The 22,098-nt window shown below is 45.0% G+C and overlaps 1 protein-coding gene across 18 annotated transcripts in view; it reads left to right on the forward strand.

Moving 5' to 3' along the window:
• The window catches only part of DST (dystonin), a 511,627-nt gene that overhangs the window by 422,693 nt on the left and 66,836 nt on the right, over positions 1-22,098 (forward strand). For 16 of the 18 annotated variants that reach the window (XM_043450645.1, XM_043450644.1, XM_043450646.1 and 13 more), the window contains 8 exons: positions 6,158-6,319; positions 7,767-7,937; positions 10,393-10,559; positions 13,858-14,017; positions 14,216-14,542; positions 15,222-15,306; positions 16,594-16,835; positions 17,943-18,149. In XM_043450645.1, the coding sequence (XP_043306580.1) occupies positions 6,158-6,319; positions 7,767-7,937; positions 10,393-10,559; positions 13,858-14,017; positions 14,216-14,542; positions 15,222-15,306; positions 16,594-16,835; positions 17,943-18,149 (1,521 nt within the window). The remainder of the gene's footprint in view (positions 1-6,157; positions 6,320-7,766; positions 7,938-10,392; positions 10,560-13,857; positions 14,018-14,215; positions 14,543-15,221; positions 15,307-16,593; positions 16,836-17,942; positions 18,150-22,098) is intronic. The other 2 variants (XM_043450652.1, XM_043450658.1) reach the window with 1 other exon arrangement.

A 22,098-nucleotide genomic window follows, 5' to 3' on the forward strand; every position in this document is an offset into this window, starting at 1 on the left:
TTGTATGCACTTTATTTTTGAGACTTGTTCTCAAACAACCAGGTAAAGGGAGGGATGCGCATGGACCGGTGCCCTGCTGCTGGCCTTCAGCTCCTCATCTGTGATGACGTGTGTTATCTGAGATGCATCTTTGGGCTGGAGACACTTTATAGTTCTGTTTAGAAGTGTGCTTTGCTGGAACATGCCTGGCCTTATTTCTCACTTTCTGAGTCAAGAGCTGCAGTGTTTGTTGTAACGGGCTCCGCAATGGGGAAGCCGCTGAGCAGACCAGACTGTTTACGTCAGAATCCCCCCTGCGTAGGGAAAGGTGAGGAGGAGGAGGACCTCAACATCGAGGACTGCTATGTCCCCCAGCGCTCCATCTACGACACGGTTAGGCTGAATGAGCAGATTGACTCGGGTTCCAAGGGGAGCCTGTCTTCCAGGCACTTCACAGACCGGACTTTACCCTACAGTCACAGAACACTGGATGTCAGTTCTTTGTGCTCCAATGGGCCCCTTGCTTCTTCCAGTGCATTCGAGCTGAGAGGCCGTGAAGCCCACAAGCTCGATGAAAAGATGATCTTTGATGCCCTCAAACTCAATAGCGACATCATCCGGAGCACAGGCTTACCCAAAGCCAAATCCCATGCGGAAAAGAAAGAGCATAGACGGTCATGGCGATTGTTCGTCCCGGCCAATTTCGTGGATTATGCAAACAAAAGTGAAAGCTCTTTTGTTGAACCTGCTGATCTCTCAGATGCTGTTGCCAAGGCTGGCAAGTGCAGAGGGGCTACTAGCTCTCTCACGTCAGAGGAGGATGAGTCTGGCTTGTGCAGCCCTCCGGCTGAGAGGGAGGAAAAACAGCGCCTTTTCCCCGGAGACCCGTCCCAAATTGGAAGCCTGTCTTCTGTGGGAGATACTCACACCGCAGAGCAATACAGACCCTTTTTTTCTGTTAATTCCATCAGCGAACAGAAGATCCCCTTGCTTTCATGCAGAAGCACCCACCTTGATGGCAACTTCAAGATGATTTTACATGATGCTTCTCCACCAGAGGAAACGAAACCTGTCCATGGTCAAAGGGAAATCCGTGGTGAAAATGGCTCCCTGCAGGATGCTGTCAGAGAGAGCACTCCTAAGGGTGGCCCATTCATTCTGCCAAGAGAGGGAGAAAGCAAGTGCATCTCTAACCCCAGAGAAGAAGGAAGAACCTATGGATCAGGAGAATTGCAAAGCACCACCCAAAGGAGGGAATTTGTGGGAGATTCTCCTGAGGAGCTGGCTGTCTCTCACACAGATCTGGGGGGAAATGTTGTTGATTGGGGTGGCACAAGTTTAGTGGAAAACCTGACGTTATTGACACAGTACGATTCAGAAGAAGCCAATGTAGCATCCCAAGAGGATGTGGAGGCTCCTCTTTCTGTCCAGGAGGTGGAGGTGATCCATGCGCCATGCTCCTCACAAGTCAGAGCAGTAAGAAAGCAAGCTGCTCCCCGAAAAACGGGGGTGCAGGCAGGAACCTTGGCCCCTGTCTGTAACGGCTTTCACTCTGCTCAGGTAATTAACAGGGATGGGAAATCTGCTGTCAAGTGATCACTGGTGTCTCTGACCATGGTCAGTCCTGTCCTATCTCTGGCTGGGGTGTAGTGAGGGGGGGACAAGGGGTGGTTGACTGGTACCCAGCCAGATGGCAGACATTGCTTCATCGATCACTGCAAGCTAATTAGGGATGGTTCCTGAGGAGGGTGATCATTGCCAGCTGTTTGTATTCCTGCTTCTGGTGGTAGGATGGTGGCCGTTCCCCTTCGTTTGAATGCCCCCCTCCACTGTGAATTCATGTTAAGCTTAGGCTTCTCCACACATTGTGGTTTAAGACCCTGCCACTTAAGGGCAGTTATATGGGGTTTATTAAGCTTGAAGGGGCTTAGTCAGGAAGGCGCAAACACAGTGGTACACTGTTGTGGTCTGAGAAGTGCTCTTCTCAAATGGAGGGCTCTTTACACGTGTTGCAAGTGTTCTCTTGGCAGCGCTGCCCGCGGGGAGAAGCCGTTGTGCTGCCTTCTGCAGTCCGCGTAGCCCGTCTTCCTTTTGCTCAGTGCTGAGTGAAGTGAGCCAGTGAAGGGTGCAGCCTTGTCGTAGGGAGATGGCTGTCAAGCCTGTAATTTTTTTCTTCCCACTTAGATTGAAGTTTAGCTATTTTAGTCCTTTTCCTAAGCTCTTCTGGTAAACTTTGCCTCAGAGGTAATTTTACTCTATTTTAAGCTTCTCTTGTGTTTGTGTGCTTGAGGGTTAGCCTAGGGGAGAGTCTGTCTTCCTAGGTATTTTGTTACTGAGAGATAAGGCTTTTGGATGCTATCAGTCTATGAAATAATTGATCTAATTAGCCATGCCCTTTCCTTGAGATTGCATTGAATGGTGTGCTAGTTTGAGAGTTTAGCAGAGTGTTTGTTTGCTATAAAGGATTTTCAGTTTATTTGTAGAAAGTAATTAAACTCTTAGGAGTATATAGATTCTTTAGTAGTTTTTTTTTTTTTTTTTTTAACCCTTAGTGAATCTTGGGAAGCACTTTTGAAAATTACTACAGACTCACCCAGAACTATGCTGATAGACAACCCTGAAATTAATTTCTTTCAAACCAAGACCAGAGGTTAAGACAATTTACTGGAACATTTTTATTGGTTTTATTGTTTTTTTGCCCTGAAAACTAGCTATAGGGGAGAATAAAACTTTTCCCTGAATCCTTATGTACCAGGCAAGTTCCCGGAATTAAAAATGTAGCCATTTTCCTCCCCCTCTTCTTTTTTTCGGTAAGTAGTAAAACATATCTACAGCTATTCCTAGAAATAGTAATTTGGAAAGTGGTATAGAAAAAGAAGTAGAATCATAGCGCAGAATTCTGTCTTCACTACCTTATTGGTATTGACTTATTAGGTACATTAAGCCTTTTAAAAAATTATGAAAAATTTTGTGTATTTGTCCCAGTGATTTGGGGAACTCCTATAATTCTTCGTGTGTAATTGACTTTTTATATTGAGTATTGTTCTATAGAAACAATTAGCTAGTGTGGAAACTGTCAGAAAATGTTTGGGCTTTTTGCTGAAAGGGGACTTTTAGAAGAGGTGATTGTGCATTTGTTTGCTCTTCTTTAATGTACTCATTCATACTATAGCACAGACGTATCCAGTGTGCTGGGCGTGGGCCAAAGTCTGGGGAGTTTGGCAGCCTCTACATCTTTCAAAATTATTTTCCATACTGTGCCTGTAGTTTTTTCTCAACTCCTCTTTTGATATTTGCTTTTATTGTGTTTTCCTATATTCTGTTTAACTATTCCTTCACTTGGACTGTTATATTTATGTAGTATAATGACTCAGGACCCTAAACCTTGTTTTCCCTTAATCTCCCGCTGAAGCTTTCCTTCCTTAGTTTAATGAGTATATTGTCCTCATGACTCCTTCAAGCCCTGTATTAAAAGCATTTGTATTATCTATGAAAGAGTTGATGTACAGTATTATCTATTGAGGAATGATCATCACGCACCCCAAGATATGAATACAATTTTCTATACTGATAATTCATTTGGCAAGTAGTTATTACCAGGTCCATATTACAAGCTAGGTACTGTGGTAGGCCCAGGAAATAGAGCAGCTCTAAGGAAAACAAATTGGTGTTTTTGTGGAACTTGCATTTTACTCTAACACATTAGCTAGATCCTTTGCCAGTTGCAGGCAGTGCGGCCTATAGTTGGGTGGGCCGGAGGGTTGGCCGGGAGGTGCTGGAAAGTCCATGTGCAGGCAGGGCCCATGGGGGACAGAGTGGCCGTGCAGGCCACGTGCGCTGGGATCCCGGGGGGGAGGCCTCCGTGCCTCCTGCAGGCCCATTGGCATCTTGACAGAGGTTAAGGATGTGGATGTGTCGGCATCCACGCTGTTGCAGTGCCCACTTACCTCTTTCTTCTGTGTGTGTCCCCGTGTGTGGCCCCTCTGGCTCAACTCTTCTTGTCATTCAGTCAGTTCAGTCGCTCAGTCGTGTCCGACTCTTTGCGACCCCATGAACCGCAGCACGCCAGGCCTCCCTGTCCATCACCAACTCCCGGAGTCCACCAAACCCATGTCCATCGAGTCGGTGATGCCATCCAACCATCTCATCCTCTGTCGTCCCCTTCTCCTCTTGCCCTCAATCTTTCCCAGCATCAGGGTCTTTTCAAATGAGTCAGCTCTTCGCATGAGGTGGCCAAAGTATTGGAGTTTCAGCTTCAACATCAGTCCTTCCAATGAACACCCAGGCCTGATCTCCTTTAGTATGGACTGGTTGGATCTCCTTGCAGTCCAAAGAACTCTCAAACGTCTTCTCCATCACCACAGTTCAAAAGCATCAATTCTTTGGTGCTCAGCTTTCTTTATAGTCCAACTCTCACATCCATACATGACCACTGGAAAAACCACAGCCTTGACTAGACGGACCTTTGATGGCAAAGTAATGTCTCTGCTTTTTAATATGCTATCTAGGTTGGTCATCACTTTCCTTCCAAGGAGTAAGCGTCTTTTAATTCCATGGCTGCAATCACCATCTGCAGTGATTTTGGAGCCCCAAAATATAAAGTCTGCCACTGTTCCCACTGTTTCCCCATCTGTTTACCATGAAGTGATGAGACTCAATGCCATGATCTTAGTTTTCTGAACGCTGAGCTTTAAGCCAACTTTTTCACTTGCATCAAGAGGCTCTTTAGTTCTTCTTCACTTTCTGCCATAAGGGTGGTGTCGTCTGCATATCAATATCTGCATATTGATATTTCTCCCAGCAGTCTTGATTCCAGCTTGTGCTTCCTCCAGCCCAGCGTTTCTCATGATGTTCTCTGCATATAAGTTAAATAAGCAGGGTGACAATATACAGCCTTGATGTACTCCTCCTCTTGTCAGTGACTCCCATTTCCACTTGAGGCTCAGATGTCATTTGCCAGCGAGCAGCAGGCCTCCTTAGAGGAGCCCGTAAGGATTCTTGTCCGGGAAGGCCCATCTTGGGCCCATCTTATCATCTTGCTCCTTGGCATTTTCTGTACTTTTTTTTTTTTTTGGCTTTTAAAAAATTTATTTTACTGAAGTATAGTTGAGTTACATGTTGTGTTAATTTCTGCTATGCAGCAAAGTGACTCAGTTATATAGGTACACTTTCTCATACTCTTGTCCATTAGGGTTTATCACAGGATGCTGAGTATACTTTCCTGTGACTTTGTTGTTTATCTGTCTTATTTTTTATTTGTTGTTAATTGAAGGATCATTGCTGTGCTGGGTTGGTTTCTGCCGTACGTCAGCATGAATCAGCCACAGGGACACACGCGTCCCCTCCTCCTGTGCCTCCCTCCCGTCCCCTGACCACCCCTCCAGGCAGTCACTGAGCCTCGGTTTGAACTGAAGCATAGTTGATTCACAAAGGGTAGTTTCTGGCATACAGCAGAGTGACTCATGGATATGTATAGGTGTACATATTGTGTTTCTCTGTTCTTTTTCATTATGGAATGGATGTTGAGTAGGGTTGCATGTGCTATATGGCAGGACTTGGTTGTTTATTCATTCTTTGTGTAATAGCTTGCATCTTCTAACTCTGAAGTCCCAGTCTGCCCTTCTCACCTTGGCAACCACGAGTCCATTCTCTGTATCTGTGAGTCTGTTTCTGCTTTGTAAATAAGTTCATCTGTGTCATATTTTAGATTCCACGTATGAGTGATATCATAAAGTATTTATCATTCTCTTTCTGACTTTCTTAGTATGATTATTGCTCGTTGCATTCATGTTGCTGCAAATGACATTAATAAAAAAGAATGAAATAATGCCATCTAAACCTTTTTTTACTAGTTAAATTGGAGTGATAGGAGGTTCCTAGTGCTGTGATAATGAAGTGATAGAGAAGATATGTCCACTCTTGTTTTCGTTTTATAAGTCATCTGATGAAATGCACCTAGAATATCATTCCTGAATATTTCTGAGTGGTTAGGATAATATGATGAATTTATGTTTAGTTTTTTACTACTATTTCTAAATAGACTAGGCAGCAACACATGATTTAGGCAACCAGGGTTTTCTTTATCTGTAATAATCCATACCAGCTGATTGAACAGATGTTTGTATTTGGGGACTGTTGGGTCCGCTAATTCAGATAATCATTGTTCTTTGAAACATAGGTGTTCCAAAAGGAAGAGATCGAACCCCTGCAGGTCAAGCATCAGGATGTGAACTGGCTGGGGCAGGGCCTCATCCAGAGTGCCGCCAAGGGCGCCAGCACCGAGGCCTTGGAACACGACCTGGACGACGCCGGCGCACGCTGGAAGACCCTCAACAAGAAGGTGGCGTGGCTCTCCCTCCCTGTGGATTGGTGGCCAGTGTCTGCTGGGACCCCCCCGTCCTGTGTCCGGTAGCACAGCCTCCCCACCCTGCCTGCTCCTTGGCCGCCCTGTGCCCCGTGGCCCATCCCGGCGTCCCCAGGGCTCGGGGCGCAGACGCAGGCAGCGAGCTGGGTGAGGCGGGCCCTGTCTGGATGGTGGCCACGTCCTCTGCCCTGGGCGGGGACAGTGCATGCACCTCTGAGGGCACGGGCTGCTTGGCACCTCAGATCAGTGCCACACAGGGGCCTGGGCTCCCCGCTGCCAAAATGGTCTACTTATTTTCCAGAGAACTTGGAAATCTCACTTTTTACGTGAAAGCTAATTTTCATTCATCAGCAACTCACTCCGCACTGTGTAACAGCTCACACAGCGCAGCCGTGTGTCTGTCCGGCCTGGAGTGAGGGTTTGCACCTCACTGTGGATCGCTGAGTCCAAATGTCATTTGATGAAATGAAGATCCCCCCTTCCCCAAATGTGCATGACAGAAAACACTGGGAAGTAACTCTGCTAGCTTAAGGAGATGATGCTGAAACACAACGGCAGCTCTTTATGTGACAGAAGTGATCAGAAAAGGGTTTCGGGATGGCAGGGCTCGTCTGGTGGTGGAGGGAATTGTTTCTTGAGTTTTTCCTGCTCCAAAATCTTCCTTGGTGGCCAGATCTCAAAACAGCATTTATCCTTCTTTAGAGTCTGATTCATACTGTAGTGCTAACTCACACACAAACGGGAGTGCAGTGTCAGGTATAAATATATTCCATGGTACTTAAACTATCTTTGCCAAGTACTTGTCCAGTCCAAAAAGAAAAGACCTTTGAGGGGGCGATAGGGTATCTCTGTGTGGGACACAGAGACTCCATTTACTGGAGGACAAAGGCCCTGTCTTGTTAAGAAAGGCCTCTATAGAGCTTGGAGCTGGCAGAATTTAATTGGATACTTCTTAGTTATTTTGTGTGGCTGAATGTAATTCTGATTCTCTCTATTAAATAGTAGTTTTTTTTTTAAGTCTTAGTCTTTAAAAAAAATTATTATCCTTGATTTTCAACGTAGGAAATAATGGAGTCCCATGGATAACGGTAAAAATGAAAAAGGCACTGTTTCTTTCAGTAACCTTAAAATATTTGAACCATTCTTTGCTAATCATCGGTGTATTGGATACATCCAAAACCCGAGAGTCCTCCTCTTTGGCATTGACAGGTTGAGAGGGTAACCTTATCTGCTCGGCTGACTTGCTGATGAGCTTGTCTCCTTTCTGTCTGTATCCCGCCCACGAGCAGTGCCTTGAGTAAGTTTTAAGTGAGAAGCAAGAGAGAATATGTGATCAGTGGGCAGACGAGCGTGGACAGGGCAGGCTGGTGGGCATGTGTGGCTTCTCGCGAGCGCGATGGTAACTGAGGCCCCGGCTGTGCAGGTGGCCCAGCGGGCAGCCCAGCTGCAGGAGGCCCTGTTGCACTGCGGGCGCTTCCAGGACGCCCTGGAGTCGCTGCTCAGCTGGATGGGGGACACCGAGGAGCTCGTGGCCAATCAGAAAGCCCCGTCCGCCGAGTTCAAGGTGGTGAAGGCGCAGATACAGGAGCAGAAGGTGAGTTAGCCAGCGCGCATCCTGTTTCCCGTTACACCGTAATAATGAGAGTAAACGTTTACCTTGTGACTCTCTCTGTGTTAATAGGACGTCTTCATTAACCAGTAATCGATGTTCTAGACCTTGTTTTGTTAGTCATTCAACAAATATTTGTCCACCATCTGCCACAGGTCAGTCATCCTTGCAGGTGCTGGAGCTATACTGTCAAATAAAAAACATAAGAATTCTTCATCAAGTTTAAGTGTTAGTGGGAAGGGAAGAACAGGGAGAAGGAGGCAGTAAACAAAAATAAGCACTTGGTATTAACGTGGGCCACTGATAAGCAAAGCCAGGGTGGAAGGTAAGAGCTGGGAAGAGGCAGGATGAGGGTGGGGACAGGAAGTGCAAAGTAGAGAGGGGACATGTACAATTTTTAAAAAAGAATAGTGCAGTCAAGGCAGACCTCACTCACCGAAAAGGTGACTTCGGACAGAGTTATCATGGTTCTTTGATGCACTAGCTTGGTGCATATGCAGTTGTCTATTGTATGGGGTCAGTATGGGCAGTTTGTCATGGTTCAGCCTGTACTGACGAGGCAGAGAGTTGATCCCCTATGCTCAGAACTGGGCTCTTGTGTCTTTTGACGCTGCACATACAGGACCCAGTTGGAAAGACACTCCTTAGAGGGCTGCTGACTGCTTAGGGCGACACCTACAACTTCTGTGGTCATTGGGAAGCATTAATGACTTGTCCAGGATTGATTCATGTCACCCATGACTTGAAATGCCACATGGCAGTGGGGGGCTCCTGGCATACAGCGCATTGCTGAGGTTTACCTTTAAAAAGACAAGACGCTTAAAAAAAGGAGTGGATTCAGAGGCTTGGTTGGGTTTGGGCATCCAGTACTACTCTCTCTGAAAATTCTTTGAAGACTTTGCTATCTTGAGAAATTAACTAATTAGAAATAGATTTAGAGGTAAAGAATAAAGAAGCATAAGAGGAAACACATTGCATTTGTTTGGTTTTTGGAAAAAACTGATACTTATAATATGTAATAAAATATTTTGTGTAGTTTCTATGATAAATATATACAATACGGTGTTAAATAAAATAATATGACTGTTGCCATTCATGATTTAATTTAAACCTGTAGTATTTACCCAGAGTTAAATGAACAATGCTTAGCCAACAAAGCCTGTCTGTCGATTTTGCTCTTAATTGCTAGAAGCTATTCATTAAAGTTTACTGAGAGTAATCCACTTAATTGTTCCCTTTGCTGCCTAAACCACTTGTCATACTTTGATTTTATGACCTCTGACCTATGTCAGGAGAGGGCGTCTCTTCCCTTCTCTTGGACCCTGTTCCTCTCTGCTCCTATGTGGTGGTCTCTTTTAGATCGCTATTTAACTTCTTGTTTTGTATTGGAGTATAGCTGATTAGCAATGTAGTGATAGTTTCAGGTGGCCAGCAAAGGGACTCAGCCATACACACACATGCATCCGTTCTCCACCAAACTCCCCTCCCATCCAGGCTGCTGCGTATCATTGAGCAGGGTGGGCTTGCTGGCGATCGGGATCGGTCAGGGTCAGGTTCAGGCAGCAGTGGTCTTCAGTGTTCTGTGTGCCTTGCTCACCACTCTGCACGTGGGGCCTGGGGATGGCAGTTATTACTGAAATGCTTGTTTTTTTTAAGTGGAGGAAGGGAGGCCTGATTTTTGGCTCCCTATGTCAAACACTCCCTTCCAGGCTTCTTGAAATGAAGAATTGGATTGACTTTTTTTCCTGCTGCTCAGTCCTGAAATGTTAGTCTTTTTAGCCAACTTTGAAGGTTTCTGACATGTTTCACTCTGGTCATTGTGGAAATGCTAGTTAAAGGCTCTAGTTTTTATCCTCATTAAGAATTTTAGGAGCTATCCTACCTCCACAAAGCAGCCAGGAGCCTCCGGTTTCAGCCTCATTGACTTGTGAACCGGTCTGAGTCTCAGCTTCCCTTCTGTGGTAGATTGTTTACCATGGGAAAAGGGTTTGAAAATAGTGATGATTTATAATGATCTTTTCTGTCTCAGTGGGACAGATCATTGTTGAGTGTTAGGGCGTTCCCATTTCATTATAGTAATGAGGATTTTGCACTTCCAGTGCAGTGCAGTTTTCCTGAGTAGTAGCACCCTTCTACCCCATTATCTTGTATTAAAAAGTTGAGAATGAATGGTTTAGTGGCCTTATCAATATTCATTTTATTTACTACGAAAAGCCTCTGCCACAGTGTCTAACACAGTAGTAATGAATCATTAAATAGAATGAGGTATTTGAAAAAGCTCTACTTCTCAAATCCTTTTGTATGTGAACCCATGCAAAATTATTTTTGTCATGTATCAAAAGTATGCCACAAAGCATATGTTTTGCATATGTTTATACAGTTATTCCTTTATTTCCTTTCCATTTATTTATTGTTTTTCTATTTACTATTTTTTCCTAAGCTTCTCCAAAGATTGCTGGATGACCGCAAATCTACCGTGGAGGTGATCAAACGGGAAGGAGAAAAAATCGCCGCCACAGCTGAACCCCCGGATAAAGTGAAGATTTTGAAACAGCTGAGTCTGCTGGATAGCCGATGGGAGGCGCTACTTAGTAAGGCCGAGACGAGGTAATGTAAATGCTGCCAGGGTTTGGGAAGAGCAGCAGTGGCTTTTGTACTATTTCTCATATTTTGGTCTGACTATTTCAAATTGCTCTTTTCCTGTGTTTGTCACGTATGTGAGCATAGAGGGCAAGGGTGGTGGCGTCTCTTCTCATTCCTCCGATGGAGATGTCTTGTAGTCCCTAGATCTTTCCCAACTCTTGCCTGTTGGTTTTGTTTTTATTTATTTATTTGCTTGACTGTGATCTGTCTGAGTTGAGCACACAGGGTCTTATGTTGACTCTCTGGTTGCATCACGGGGACCTAATCGGCTAGTCGCAGTATGCAGGCTTAGTTGCTCTGCAGCGTCTGGGATCTCAGTTCCCTGACCAGGGATCGAACCCATGTCCCCTACATGACAGGGTGGATTCTCATCTGGTGGACCACCAGGGAAGTCCTTATCACAACTCTTTTAAGAACCGTGTTTCCCTTGCGGGGTCCTTTATTCATTCATTTATAACACAGTTATTGCCTGCCTGCATTCATCAGGCAGGGCCAGGCGTTCCGGGGTGCACTTGTCAGATCATCCCTACCCTCAGGGAATACTGTAGCAGGGTTTGGTGGCCGTTGAAGAGCAGGGACAGATGTGATGGTTCAGAGTGAAACCTGCACCCAGGGTGCCGTGATAGAGAACCAGAAGAACCCGGCCTGGGGTGGGGAGGTGACAGGCAGCCTGTTTGTTTTCTATTTTTGTTTCTAGTTACGTTTTGACTGTCTAGTAATGCTTTTTAAATGGTGCCCTCAGTTTCTTAATTTTATGTTTGGCCACAACCTGTGACGTTTGGGACCTTAGTTCCCAATCCAGGGATCAAAGCTTCACGCACTGCAGTGGAAGCCCTGAAAGTGCGAAGGCTTAACGGCTGGGCCACCAGGGGTGTCCCGAGCTCTGGTTTAAGCTGGAGTGGGAGGTGTCTGGGGAGTGAGGCCGGTGGGGGTGCTGTGGCGTTTACCAAGGTGAGGACCTGGAGCGTGGCTCCGCTGGGTTTCCTTACATTTCTTTTTTAAAATTTTATTACAGTATACTTGATTTACGATGTTGTTTTCATTTCTGCTGTATAGCAAAGTGACTCAGTTGCACACATATGTGTGTGTATGTGTATATATATACGTATATATAAGAATATGGGCTTCCCTGGTGGCTCAGAAAGCATCTGCCTGCAATTCAGGAGACCTGGGTTCAATCCCTGGGTCAGGAAGATCCCCTGGAGAAGGAAATGGCAACCCTCTCCAGTATTCTTGCCTGGAGAATCCCATGGATGGAGGGGCCTGGTAGGCTGCAGTCCATGGGGTTGCAGAGTTGGACACGACTGAGCAACTTCACTTCATATAAGAATGTATATGTACATTCTTTTAAAAATATCCTTCCCCATTTTGGTTTATCATTTGTCATGGGATATTGAGTATAGTTCTTTCTTCGTTCTCTCTGTTGACACCACATTGACCCATGTCAAGTCCTTGCGATGCTGGAGTGTATACTGGTTGGGTTGGAAACAGATGACCCACTGAACAGAATGAGCGTCTCCACACATTCCTACCTTCTTTGAAACTCTTGATAGGATAGTGCAGAGAAGGGTTTGTCTAATCTTGAATTACAGAGTAGAAGGAAGCGTTCTAGGACAAGTCAGTAAGGGACTCCCAAGGAGGCTAGAAGTTTCACATTCCCTGTAACGTGTTATCAGTAGATTATTCCTTCTGTGTAATGCCCTAGAATTACTATTACTACCTTGGGAGAGGCGCTCAGTACTTTTTTTAAATAAACAAAAGTCAAAATCTCTGCTTTCCTCCCAGGACTGTCCTTTTCCTAAGCCACTCTCACAGTGGCATTAAGTGGAGGGATTGTGGTCATATTATGATTCAGACACCGATTGCTAGATCCCCTTACAATTTAAATCACAGCCAATTAAACCTAGTCTCAAAAGTTATTTCCATTGATTCTAGGTGATTGGATACTATTTAATAGAATTTAGAAAGAAGAGTCATAGTGATCATCCAGAAGTTAAAAATAATATAGTAATTTATTCATTTTTTTTTAAAGGTCAAATGTTTCAATTGAAAGTTTTAAAAATATATACATATGTGGTTTGTGATAAAAAGATACAGAAATTGTTAGGTTGGCCAAAAAGTTCATTTGGGTTTTCCAGTAAGATCTTATGGAAAAACCCTAACAAACTTTTTGGCCAACTCAATACATTCAGTAGCATGTGCCAGGTTTCCATGATTCCCTTTGTCCCCATAGAACATCCATTTCTCAAATCAGGCAGTTTCCTAAGAATTAAACATGATGACAGGTTAAGACAGCAGCTCTTGGTCCCAGCAGAAATGATTCGCAGAATTGAATACTGAGTCAGGTTCTCTGTATACAGACCAAAACAATCACTTGCCCTCAATGGAAACCGAGGACAGTTCAAGCAGGTTTTAACTTACACGGCGCCTTTTTAACGGAGGAAACAATGAATTTTCTAAAAGCATTTCAAACTCTGTTTTGTAAAAGTCAGAGAAATAGTTCTTCTCTTTCATGATATTTTAGCCCATAAAATAATAACTGTTGCTTCGGGGAAACATACCTGACAGTATACTTTTTAAAGGAGGAGAGGAATCCCTAGTAATGTCAGTGCAGGGGATGCTTTATTTTTCAAAACTTGAATCTAATTTTGACCATTTGACTAAAGCAATCTCAGTAACTGGTGCTCTGGCTGATGTTAACTAATTTGTAAAGCATAGAATATATATTCAGTAAATATTACCTATTATTATCATTTTTATTGCTGCTATTGTTATTATAACATTGATGGACAGGGAGGCCTGGTGTGCTTTGATTCATGGGGTCGCAAAGTGTTGGACACAACTGAGCGACTGAACTGAATTGATGATTATAGCTATTGCAAGAATTATAATGAGTTACTTAAGATTTTCATAAGATTCAGGTACTTGAGGTTGGTCTTTGTTCAGTTTTAAGAATTAAAGGAGAATTTAATAGGGAAACTATTTTTTTTTTAATTGTAGATACTTTTATTTTTTTCACCCACACTGAGTGGCTTGAGGGATCTTAGTTCCCCAACCAGGGATTGAACCCCGGCAGGGGACGCTCAGGGAATAGAAGAGCTGTTTTGAACTGTCCTCTCAGTGTGAGAAGTTTTCACTGTAACCTTAGATGTTTTCTACAAAAAGTGCTGGGAGCGGAACGCAGGAGCGTGAGCGAAGCTTTCTGTTGACAGCTTCCCACATTCCTCATCCCCGAGTGACCTTCCTGTTGGCGTGTTTTCAGGAACCGTCAGCTGGAAGGTATCTCCGTGGTAGCACAGCAGTTTCACGAAACCTTAGAGCCGCTGAACGAGTGGCTGTCGACCACAGAGAAGAGGCTGGCGAACTGCGAGCCCGTTGGAACCCAAGCGCCCAAGCTGGAGGAGCAGATTGAGCAACACAAAGTAAGGCTCCCATCACACTCGTGGGATCTAGTTGTCCCTTTCCTTTGTGGTTTTATGACGCACGTTTGAGTTACGTGCTATTGTGTGATGCCTCAGTTCAACCTTACACCCATTTCACGTGTCATCTTTCTGTTCGATTTATGTTGTCATTTTTATTTGTCCCATTCTTTTTGTTTCCCTTTTTTAAACCTTGTTTAGGCCTTAGAAGATGACATCCTGCATCACAATAAGCATTTACACCAGGCCGTTAGCATTGGCCAGTCTTTAAAGGTTTTGAGCTCCAGGGAGGATAAAGATATGGTGCAGAGTAAACTAGACTCCTCCCAAGTGTGGTACATTGAGATTCAAGAGAAAAGCCACAGTAGGTCTGAGCTGCTGCAGCAGGCTCTATGTAACGCTAAGATTTTTGGGGAAGATGAAGTGGAGCTGATGAACTGGCTGAGTGAAGTGCATGACAAGCTGAGGCGGCTCTTGGTCCAGGACTCCAGCCCCGAGCGGCTGTGGATGCAGCAGGCTGAGTTGCGGGTATTTTGGTTTATTTCATTTTTTCATTTCAGTTGACCTTATTTTCTCAGTTCTCTTTATTTCTGTATTATTTTATGTTCTCAATGATTTAGGTTAATTCCTGTACTCAAAAAAAAAGACATTGCCTTTGTATACAGTGACCTTCTTTGAAATTGAAGTATAGTTGACCTACAGTGTTGTGTTAGTTTTATGTGTTCAGTGAACTGATTCAGTTTATGTATATATATATATATATTCTTTTTCAGATTCTTTTCTCATCTAGGTTATTTAAAATATTGAGTATCGTTGTTCCCTGTGCTATACAGGAGGTCCTTGTTGTTTATCCATTTTTTATATAGTAGTGTTATATTCAATTACTTTTATTGAAATCACATGTAATGTCAGAAGGGATTCAGTTTTTCCACTAATAGATTGTTCATTTTTCATTTTACTGTTTCATCATTGTATACAAAGGCCCGCAATTAACCAATACTTCGGTCTCTCCACATAGCTCATTTTCTGAGTAGGGGAGAGAATTACGAGAGAAGAACCGGGATGTGGGCACAGTGCTGAAATAGGGAGAGGTCAGTGTGAGAGCAGTGAGGAATGTTTGAAAATGTGAGGTGTTGACTCAGAAAACTGAAGCCTAGTTAGCATTCTCCCAAGATGAGCTGATAACAAAGTGGCCCCTGTATTTCAGGTTCTGCAGGAGGACATCCAGCTTAGGAAACAGAACGTAGACCAGGCGTTGCTGAACGGCCTGGAGCTGCTTAAACGAACGACAGGTGAGCTGCCTTTCAGATCCTCATTCCACGGACGTTGTGCATCGCTTTCTGACTACTTTGGAGATGGGGGAACACAGAGCTCTTTAGAGTTTGGGGCCAATCCAAGGCTTCGTTCTGGAGAGCACTCTGAAGGCTGATCAAGGGGATTTTAGGATATGATTTCACTTTTTTCTCATGATCTCACTGAGTTTTTAATGAAAGTTTTGTATGTTACTCATAACACTGAGCACTGGTCAGAGAATTGCGTGGCAGAATGAAATTAGCTTTCCACTTGTGGAAGGCAGTTGTTGTAGAGCGGTTGTAGACACTGGTGTAAAATTTTAAGAGAGGCGGTATTTGGTGACACATAGTGTGACTATGCCCAAGCTTCCCTTCTCTGTGCCTGAACTCATCAAGAAAATCAATGCTGACTGGTTTTTAGTAATCCCTTTGGCTGTAAGAACCTCTCGCTGTATCCGTATTCAGCTCAGCATGTGTGTGGTGGGGGCAGGTACTGTTTATGATGCATGGGAGGAATTTGGTATCATAGCTGCAGCCTTACGCTTGGAACCTGACGCCCAGGACGCATTCTCTGTGTGCCTGAAAATTGAAGAGAGGCAGGTGAAGATCTGTTGGAGCAGTACAGATGAGTTTATTATTTTTAACACACACATGGATTATACATTGGAGGAGGAAATGGCAACCCACTCCAGTATTCTTGCCTGGAGAATCTCACGGACAGAGGAACCTGGCAGGCTACAGTCCATGGTGTTGTAAGAGTCCAAGAGTCGAACATGACTTAGCAACTAAACTACCACCACCCAGACTGTACCTAAACATGTGTATGCCTGTGACAGGCACCATTCTAAATACTTTGCAAATATAAACTAATTGAATTTTTATCACCACCTTATGAAGTAGGTTCTGTCCTTGTAATAAGTACTCAGGGGCACAGAGAGGTCAGGTATCTTGTGCAAGGTAATGAGTCACAAACTCAGTATTTGAACCCAGGTGGTTTTTAACCTTAAACACGGAAAGACCATACAGGTAGACGAAAGGTGATGCTTTTCACAAAACAGAAGGTGCCGTAGTCCTTGACAGTTTTTGTATTTGCATTTGCAGAGCTGTTGACATCGGCCAGAAATCCTCAGAAAGATTCAAACCTAGAAAAGGAGTTTTCTTGAGTCAAAACCTCTTAAGAAAAGTGTCTCCTCTCCCCCACCCCCCTAAAATCTCATCAGCGTAGCATCACCTCTGAAGAACTCTGCTTCCCCTTTCCTGAGATATAACATGCCTTTGAAATTCTAGGTGACGAAGTTTTAATCATTCAAGATAAACTGGAAGCCATTAAAGCGAGATACCAGGACATCACTAAGCTGAGCACGGACGTTGCGAAGACCCTGGAGCAGGCGTTGCAGCTCGCGCAGCGGCTGCAGGCCACCCACGAGGCGCTGTGTGCCTGGCTGGACAAGGTGGAGGTCGAGCTGCTCTCGTACGAAACGCAGGTTCTGAAGGGAGAGGCCGCCAGCCAAGCCCACGCGAGGCAAAAAGTACGCTCCGACCCACGCTCTGTGCGTCGGCTTGTTATCTCTCGGGGGAGGCCTGGTCACTCGGGGCAAAGTGACGTTTATCACATGTCACCACTAATGCGCTCAAGGACGCCTTTGCGGGCGCGGACCCAACAGAAACTGGCAGCGGGCCAGCAGTGTGAGCTTTTAGGAGCCCAGACAAGAGAACAGCGTCTTGTCATTTGTCCCTTGAACCTTATGGTGGGAGTATACTTTATTATGCACAGAAACAGGAAAGAAAGGGCAGTGATCACTGTTTCAGAGACACACATAATTTGGTCGGGATAATCACATGTTTATAAGGTCGATGCATGGCATGAGGTGACTTTCCTAATCATGTTGCAAAAATTGGTATTCTCCCATGCTGAGTGTCTTTCTCAGAGGGGCCAGCCTCCGTTTTCATCATCCCTGAGGAATGACCACACGTGGGTGCGGGGAGTTAGGGAGGCTAGGTTCACTGAGCCTGTGATGATTCAGCAGGGGTGATTTAAAGCCAGTGCGTCCTCTTTTTGAGGGTCACCCCACTCTGGTCCCGACTTTCCTTTTAGTTTTCTGGTGCCTGATTACTTTTTTTACATTAGTTTTTGTTAGAGCATACTTGCTTTGCAGTGCTGTGTTCCTTTCTGTTGTATCACACAGTGAGGCCGCTGTACGGATGCATGTATCTGCCTTTTTTGGATTTCCTTCCCTTTGAGGCTGAGGTCACCACAGCCCTGAGTGGGGCTCACTGAGCAGCTACACGGGAGGTTCTCGTCAGTTATCTGTTCTGGGTCCTGATTACTTTGAGGTTACCAGCAAGCAAAGAATAATCCATATTAACCTGCTGGGTTTGGGTTCCCAATTTTTAAACACTGGTATTACGTTTCAAAGCTCAAATCGTGCCATGTTGACAAGGGGGTTGTCCTGAGCTTTGTAGGGAACGGTTTCCCCTGTGTGAAGTACCTGTGGTGTATAGAACGTGACTGCGGCCAAGGGGCCCACGCTGCGTGGTGCCTGTGAAGGGCTGTGGCCCCGAGGGCACTTGGAGGGGGAAGCGCGTCCAGCCGTGGCGTGTCCCCCAGGCCTGTGTCTCCCGGCTTGTGTTCCCAGGAGCTGCAGAAGGAAGCTAAGAGCCACAAAGCCCTGCTGGACTCGCTGAACGAGGTGAGCGCCGCGCTCCTGGAGCTGGTGCCCTGGAGGGCGAGGGAAGGGCTGGAGCGGACAGTGGCCGAGGACAACGACCGCTTCCGCCTGGTGAGCGACGCCGTGGCGCAGCGGGTGGAGGCCATCGACGCGGCGCTCCTGCGGGCCCAGCAGGTAGGCAGGCGCTTGCCTCCCGGAGCCTGTCCTCCCAGTGGCCTTTCCTCCCACCGGTCACACTCAGAGCGACAGGAGGGGCTGAGAAGGGTCAGCGGGCTCGCGCGGGCGTCTGTGCGCTGGGTGGGGCCCGGGTCTGCGTCGTGGGCAGCCGTCTGCCCTCTGGTCTCCGGCCTCGCCCCCCGTCGGCCAGCAGAAGGAGCAGCCCCGCTCCCCCGCTCCCCACACAGAGGGCCTTTTGTCTCCACGTGTGCAGGCTGCTCATGTTGATTTCAGTCCCTGGCTAGGTCACATCTGTGTGCACATAAGTATTTTTTTTTTTTTTGAGTTATCATGTAAGTCACTATTAACGTTCCTTGACATACATGGCAACGAAAGACTGAATTCTTTCTAAAAAGGAAACCATTGTGTTGGTGATGTCTTTTTTTTTTTTTCTGGAGATGACTGAAAGGGGAAAAAATGATCGTTTCTGACCTGTCTGCAGCTCACACAGAGTCTCTGGTTCCAGAGAGTTTCATAGGCTCCACCCCTTAGCCACAGCTCGGTCAGAAGACTGTGGGCAACCAGGGGGGTCTTGGATCCAGAAGTCTGTGAGACTTGTTTGGATTAACTTGTATTGAGATCTCTGGATATTTACATTAAGTCATCAGCCTTTTGTTGCAGGCTTTCTCTGATGGGGTTAGTGCGGTTTTGCTGTGTACTGTAGAGTGGGGCTCGGGAAGGTGGGTGACTCAGCCTTACTCATCCAGGCCAAAAGCAAGACACACTACCCAAGCAGACTATGCAAGAGCATCCAGAATGCGTTCTCTCAGGCCGCTGGAAAAGCGCAGTTTGTCTGGTTCTGAAGCGTGGCCCCTCGCCCCTCATTTGAGTGCCGTGCTCTGGAATCCCCAGAGCTGCCAGAATACAGTATTAGCAAAAGGCTCGCCTGAGATATTTTTTGCTAGGGAGACCTTCATGCATGAGGAATGCATTTGCATGGCTGTGTTTTCAAACTTGGGAGGAATTTGTATGCCTCATTATCATAGGAAAATAAGCATGTTTACTTGTGAGGTTATTCAACTATTTGAAAAGAGTCAGATTATTTTTTCACCAAAATTTCTAACGACCTTTCCGAGTTGGCACTGAAGACTTCTCTAAATAGCAAGACAAATATTCTGTCCCTCGGGAGTAGGGCTCTCTTGAGAAGCTGATCGTGGTTGGCTCGTTCAGTGAAGGACGATGGTAGTGAGGGTGTAACCAAACTAAGGTTTGGCTGCTTGCCTCTCATAAGCCAGTAATTCGAGAGGCAAATGTCAGGAGAGAGGAAAGGTGCTTTAACTATAAGAGTGGGCTGTCTAGGGGAAAGGGAGACTCGTGTCCAGAGACCAATTCCAAAGATTCTGCTCAGCCAGGACGGTTTCTAAAGGAGAGAAGGAGGACGAATCTCTGAATCATGGAGGCAGGAGGGTGGCTTCTGCCTCTGTCTCCATTGAGTGCAGGTGGCTGGCTCTCTCTTCAGACGTTATCTTGCTGTGATCTTTGGCAGGATTGCTTAGGGGGCTAGTGGGATAGAGGGCTAGTCATTTTTAACTGCTTGCTTCTTACTTCTAATCTAAGAAAAGAACCAGCAGGTTAGGCAAGGCATGATGTGTGTTCAGGAGGGCATAAGTCAGGAGTCAGTTTGAATTGCTTAGTGATCTCATTCGTCTCATTAGGTTCTTTTAAGGATAGAGGGAAATATTAATGGGCAAACAGGAAAGGAGCAAAGAGCTGCTTTCAAGCACAGGTGACAGGCTGAGTGCTGTGTTAGTTTGTAAGCTCTGCTGAGTGCCAAGATCATTAAACTGGAGTCCAGTTCTGTTCAAGGTTTTCCACAAGTTGGTTTGTGTTTTCTAGATCCAAAACATATATTCTGTAGGAAAATAACAATTAATGGGTTTTTTTACTGGATAAAGTCATTCCTTATTGAAAGTTTCAGGACTTTGTGAAAGAATGCAGGAAAAATTCATGGAAGCAAGATCATGCAAACCCTGTGGTCTGAATCCTTCAAGCCTTGCTTGTGAGAGAGAGGGAGAGTGTTTGGATAAAGCATCTCACTGCTGCTAGATTGTAGCTGATATCAGTGCCATTGGCCTGTTAATATCTCCTGGTGGTTCATGTGTATTTATTATCTGTATATGTGCATTCCTTTGAAGTGCCTGCAAATCTGTCCAGTGAAATACCTCCAGTAGTAAAGAAAACCAATAAAACGCACTTTTTTGTTGTCCAGTTGCTAAGTCGTGTCCCACCTCTCCATGACCCCATTGACTGCAGCGTGCCACGCTCCCCTGTCCTTGACTATGAGTTTTCTCAGATTCGTGTCTATTGAGTCAGTGATACCATGCAACCATCTCATCCTCTTTTGCCCCCTTCTCCTTTTGTTTTCAATTTTTCCCAGCCATCAGGGTCTTCTTCCAGTGAGTCAGCTCTTCACATCATGTGGCCAGAGTATTGGAGCTTCAGCTTCAGCATCAGTCCTTCCAGTGAATATTCAGGGTTGATTTCCTTAAGGGTTGACTGGTTTGATAGCCTTGCTTGTCCAAGGGACCCTCAAGGGTCTTCTCCAGCACCACAATTAGAAAGTATCAATTCTTTGGCCCTCAGCCTTAAAAATGCACTTAAGCCAGTTAAAAAAAAGAGAGAGAAATTAGAAGAGAAATACCTTTCCAGTAAGGCTGAGATGCACTGTTCAGAGCTGGTGTGTGGGAAGTGACCTCCCTGGGGTCCTGCCTCTGGTGTGTAGTGGAGTTGTGATCAGGACTTAGTTCCGGTCGCATTCTACTCCACCCTGGAGCCTCTTTGCAGATCAGGTGGAGAGGAAAAGTCCTAAACGGTGATCTGGTTTTTTCTAACCTCCCTTCATAATCTGAAGGAAAGCACTATTATCACTACAAAGTAGAAATATGAGGATATTTCCAGAAAGGGCTGTGAGCCATGGGCATCCACGCTGAAAGGATTAAGAAATCTCTCACTGTGGGCAAGTTTAAGAACACATCCATGCCTGTCTTTCTGGTTTGACAGATTTACTTTTGTATTCAAAAGAATAGCTTCTGAACTCATTATTTCTAAGTTTAGAAAAGATGTAATATATCTTTGAAATTATTTTATAACCTTGCCCAATTGTAAATGTTTGGAATTAGGACCAGAATACAGTTTGATAGTAAAATGCTTGTTTTCTGTTTATCCAGTGATAATACTTCCATGAAATACAAAAGGAATGGTGCAAAAAGAAAAAAATTCCACTTGGACATGAGCCACATATTTTGTAAATGCTATTTTATGTTGTATAAACAAATCATCTCCCACTTTGTTTCTTCTCCATCTGAACCAAGGACAAGATCTGGCCGCATCCGTCTTTCTCTGTACACCTTTAGTCACATACAACTTGTTTTATTAACAGCTGCTCCCTCCTGGGTCCCTCCCCCGACACCCCACCCACGAGTGCCAGCGTGAGGGTATGGGCCTTGAAAATGGCTTGGTAAATTTTACATTTATAAATTTAATGCTGTGTCCCCAAATAACCTAAGTTCAGCTAGACTGAAAATAACCGAAGGGGCTGTTTTCCAAGCAAATTTCTCATAAGATGTTTTAGTCTTTTGACATTAAGATTGTCTATATACAGACCTGCCTCCTTGATACTGTTATAAGCTACACTTTGGAACTCCTTAGCTTTAGGGAAGTTGTGAACGGTCAGGTCACCGTCTCAGGTTATATTCATCTGTGTGGAAGACGCCAGGGAAAGATGGCAAAGGGCTGAAGTCTAAAGAGAAGTGGGAAAAGTGCGTCCAGATACCTTCTCATTAGCACGTACTGCATATCCACCCAGTACACTCAAAATACGTCTGATGTTATATGGTTAGGTTTTTCATGTTAATTCTGTTATATTACATAGCAACTTTGAAAAGATCTGTCATTGAGTTTTGAGAAC

Source organism: Cervus canadensis, chromosome 28 (genome assembly GCF_019320065.1).
Source record: "Cervus canadensis isolate Bull #8, Minnesota chromosome 28, ASM1932006v1, whole genome shotgun sequence".
Classification (NCBI taxonomy): domain Eukaryota; kingdom Metazoa; phylum Chordata; class Mammalia; order Artiodactyla; family Cervidae; genus Cervus; species Cervus canadensis.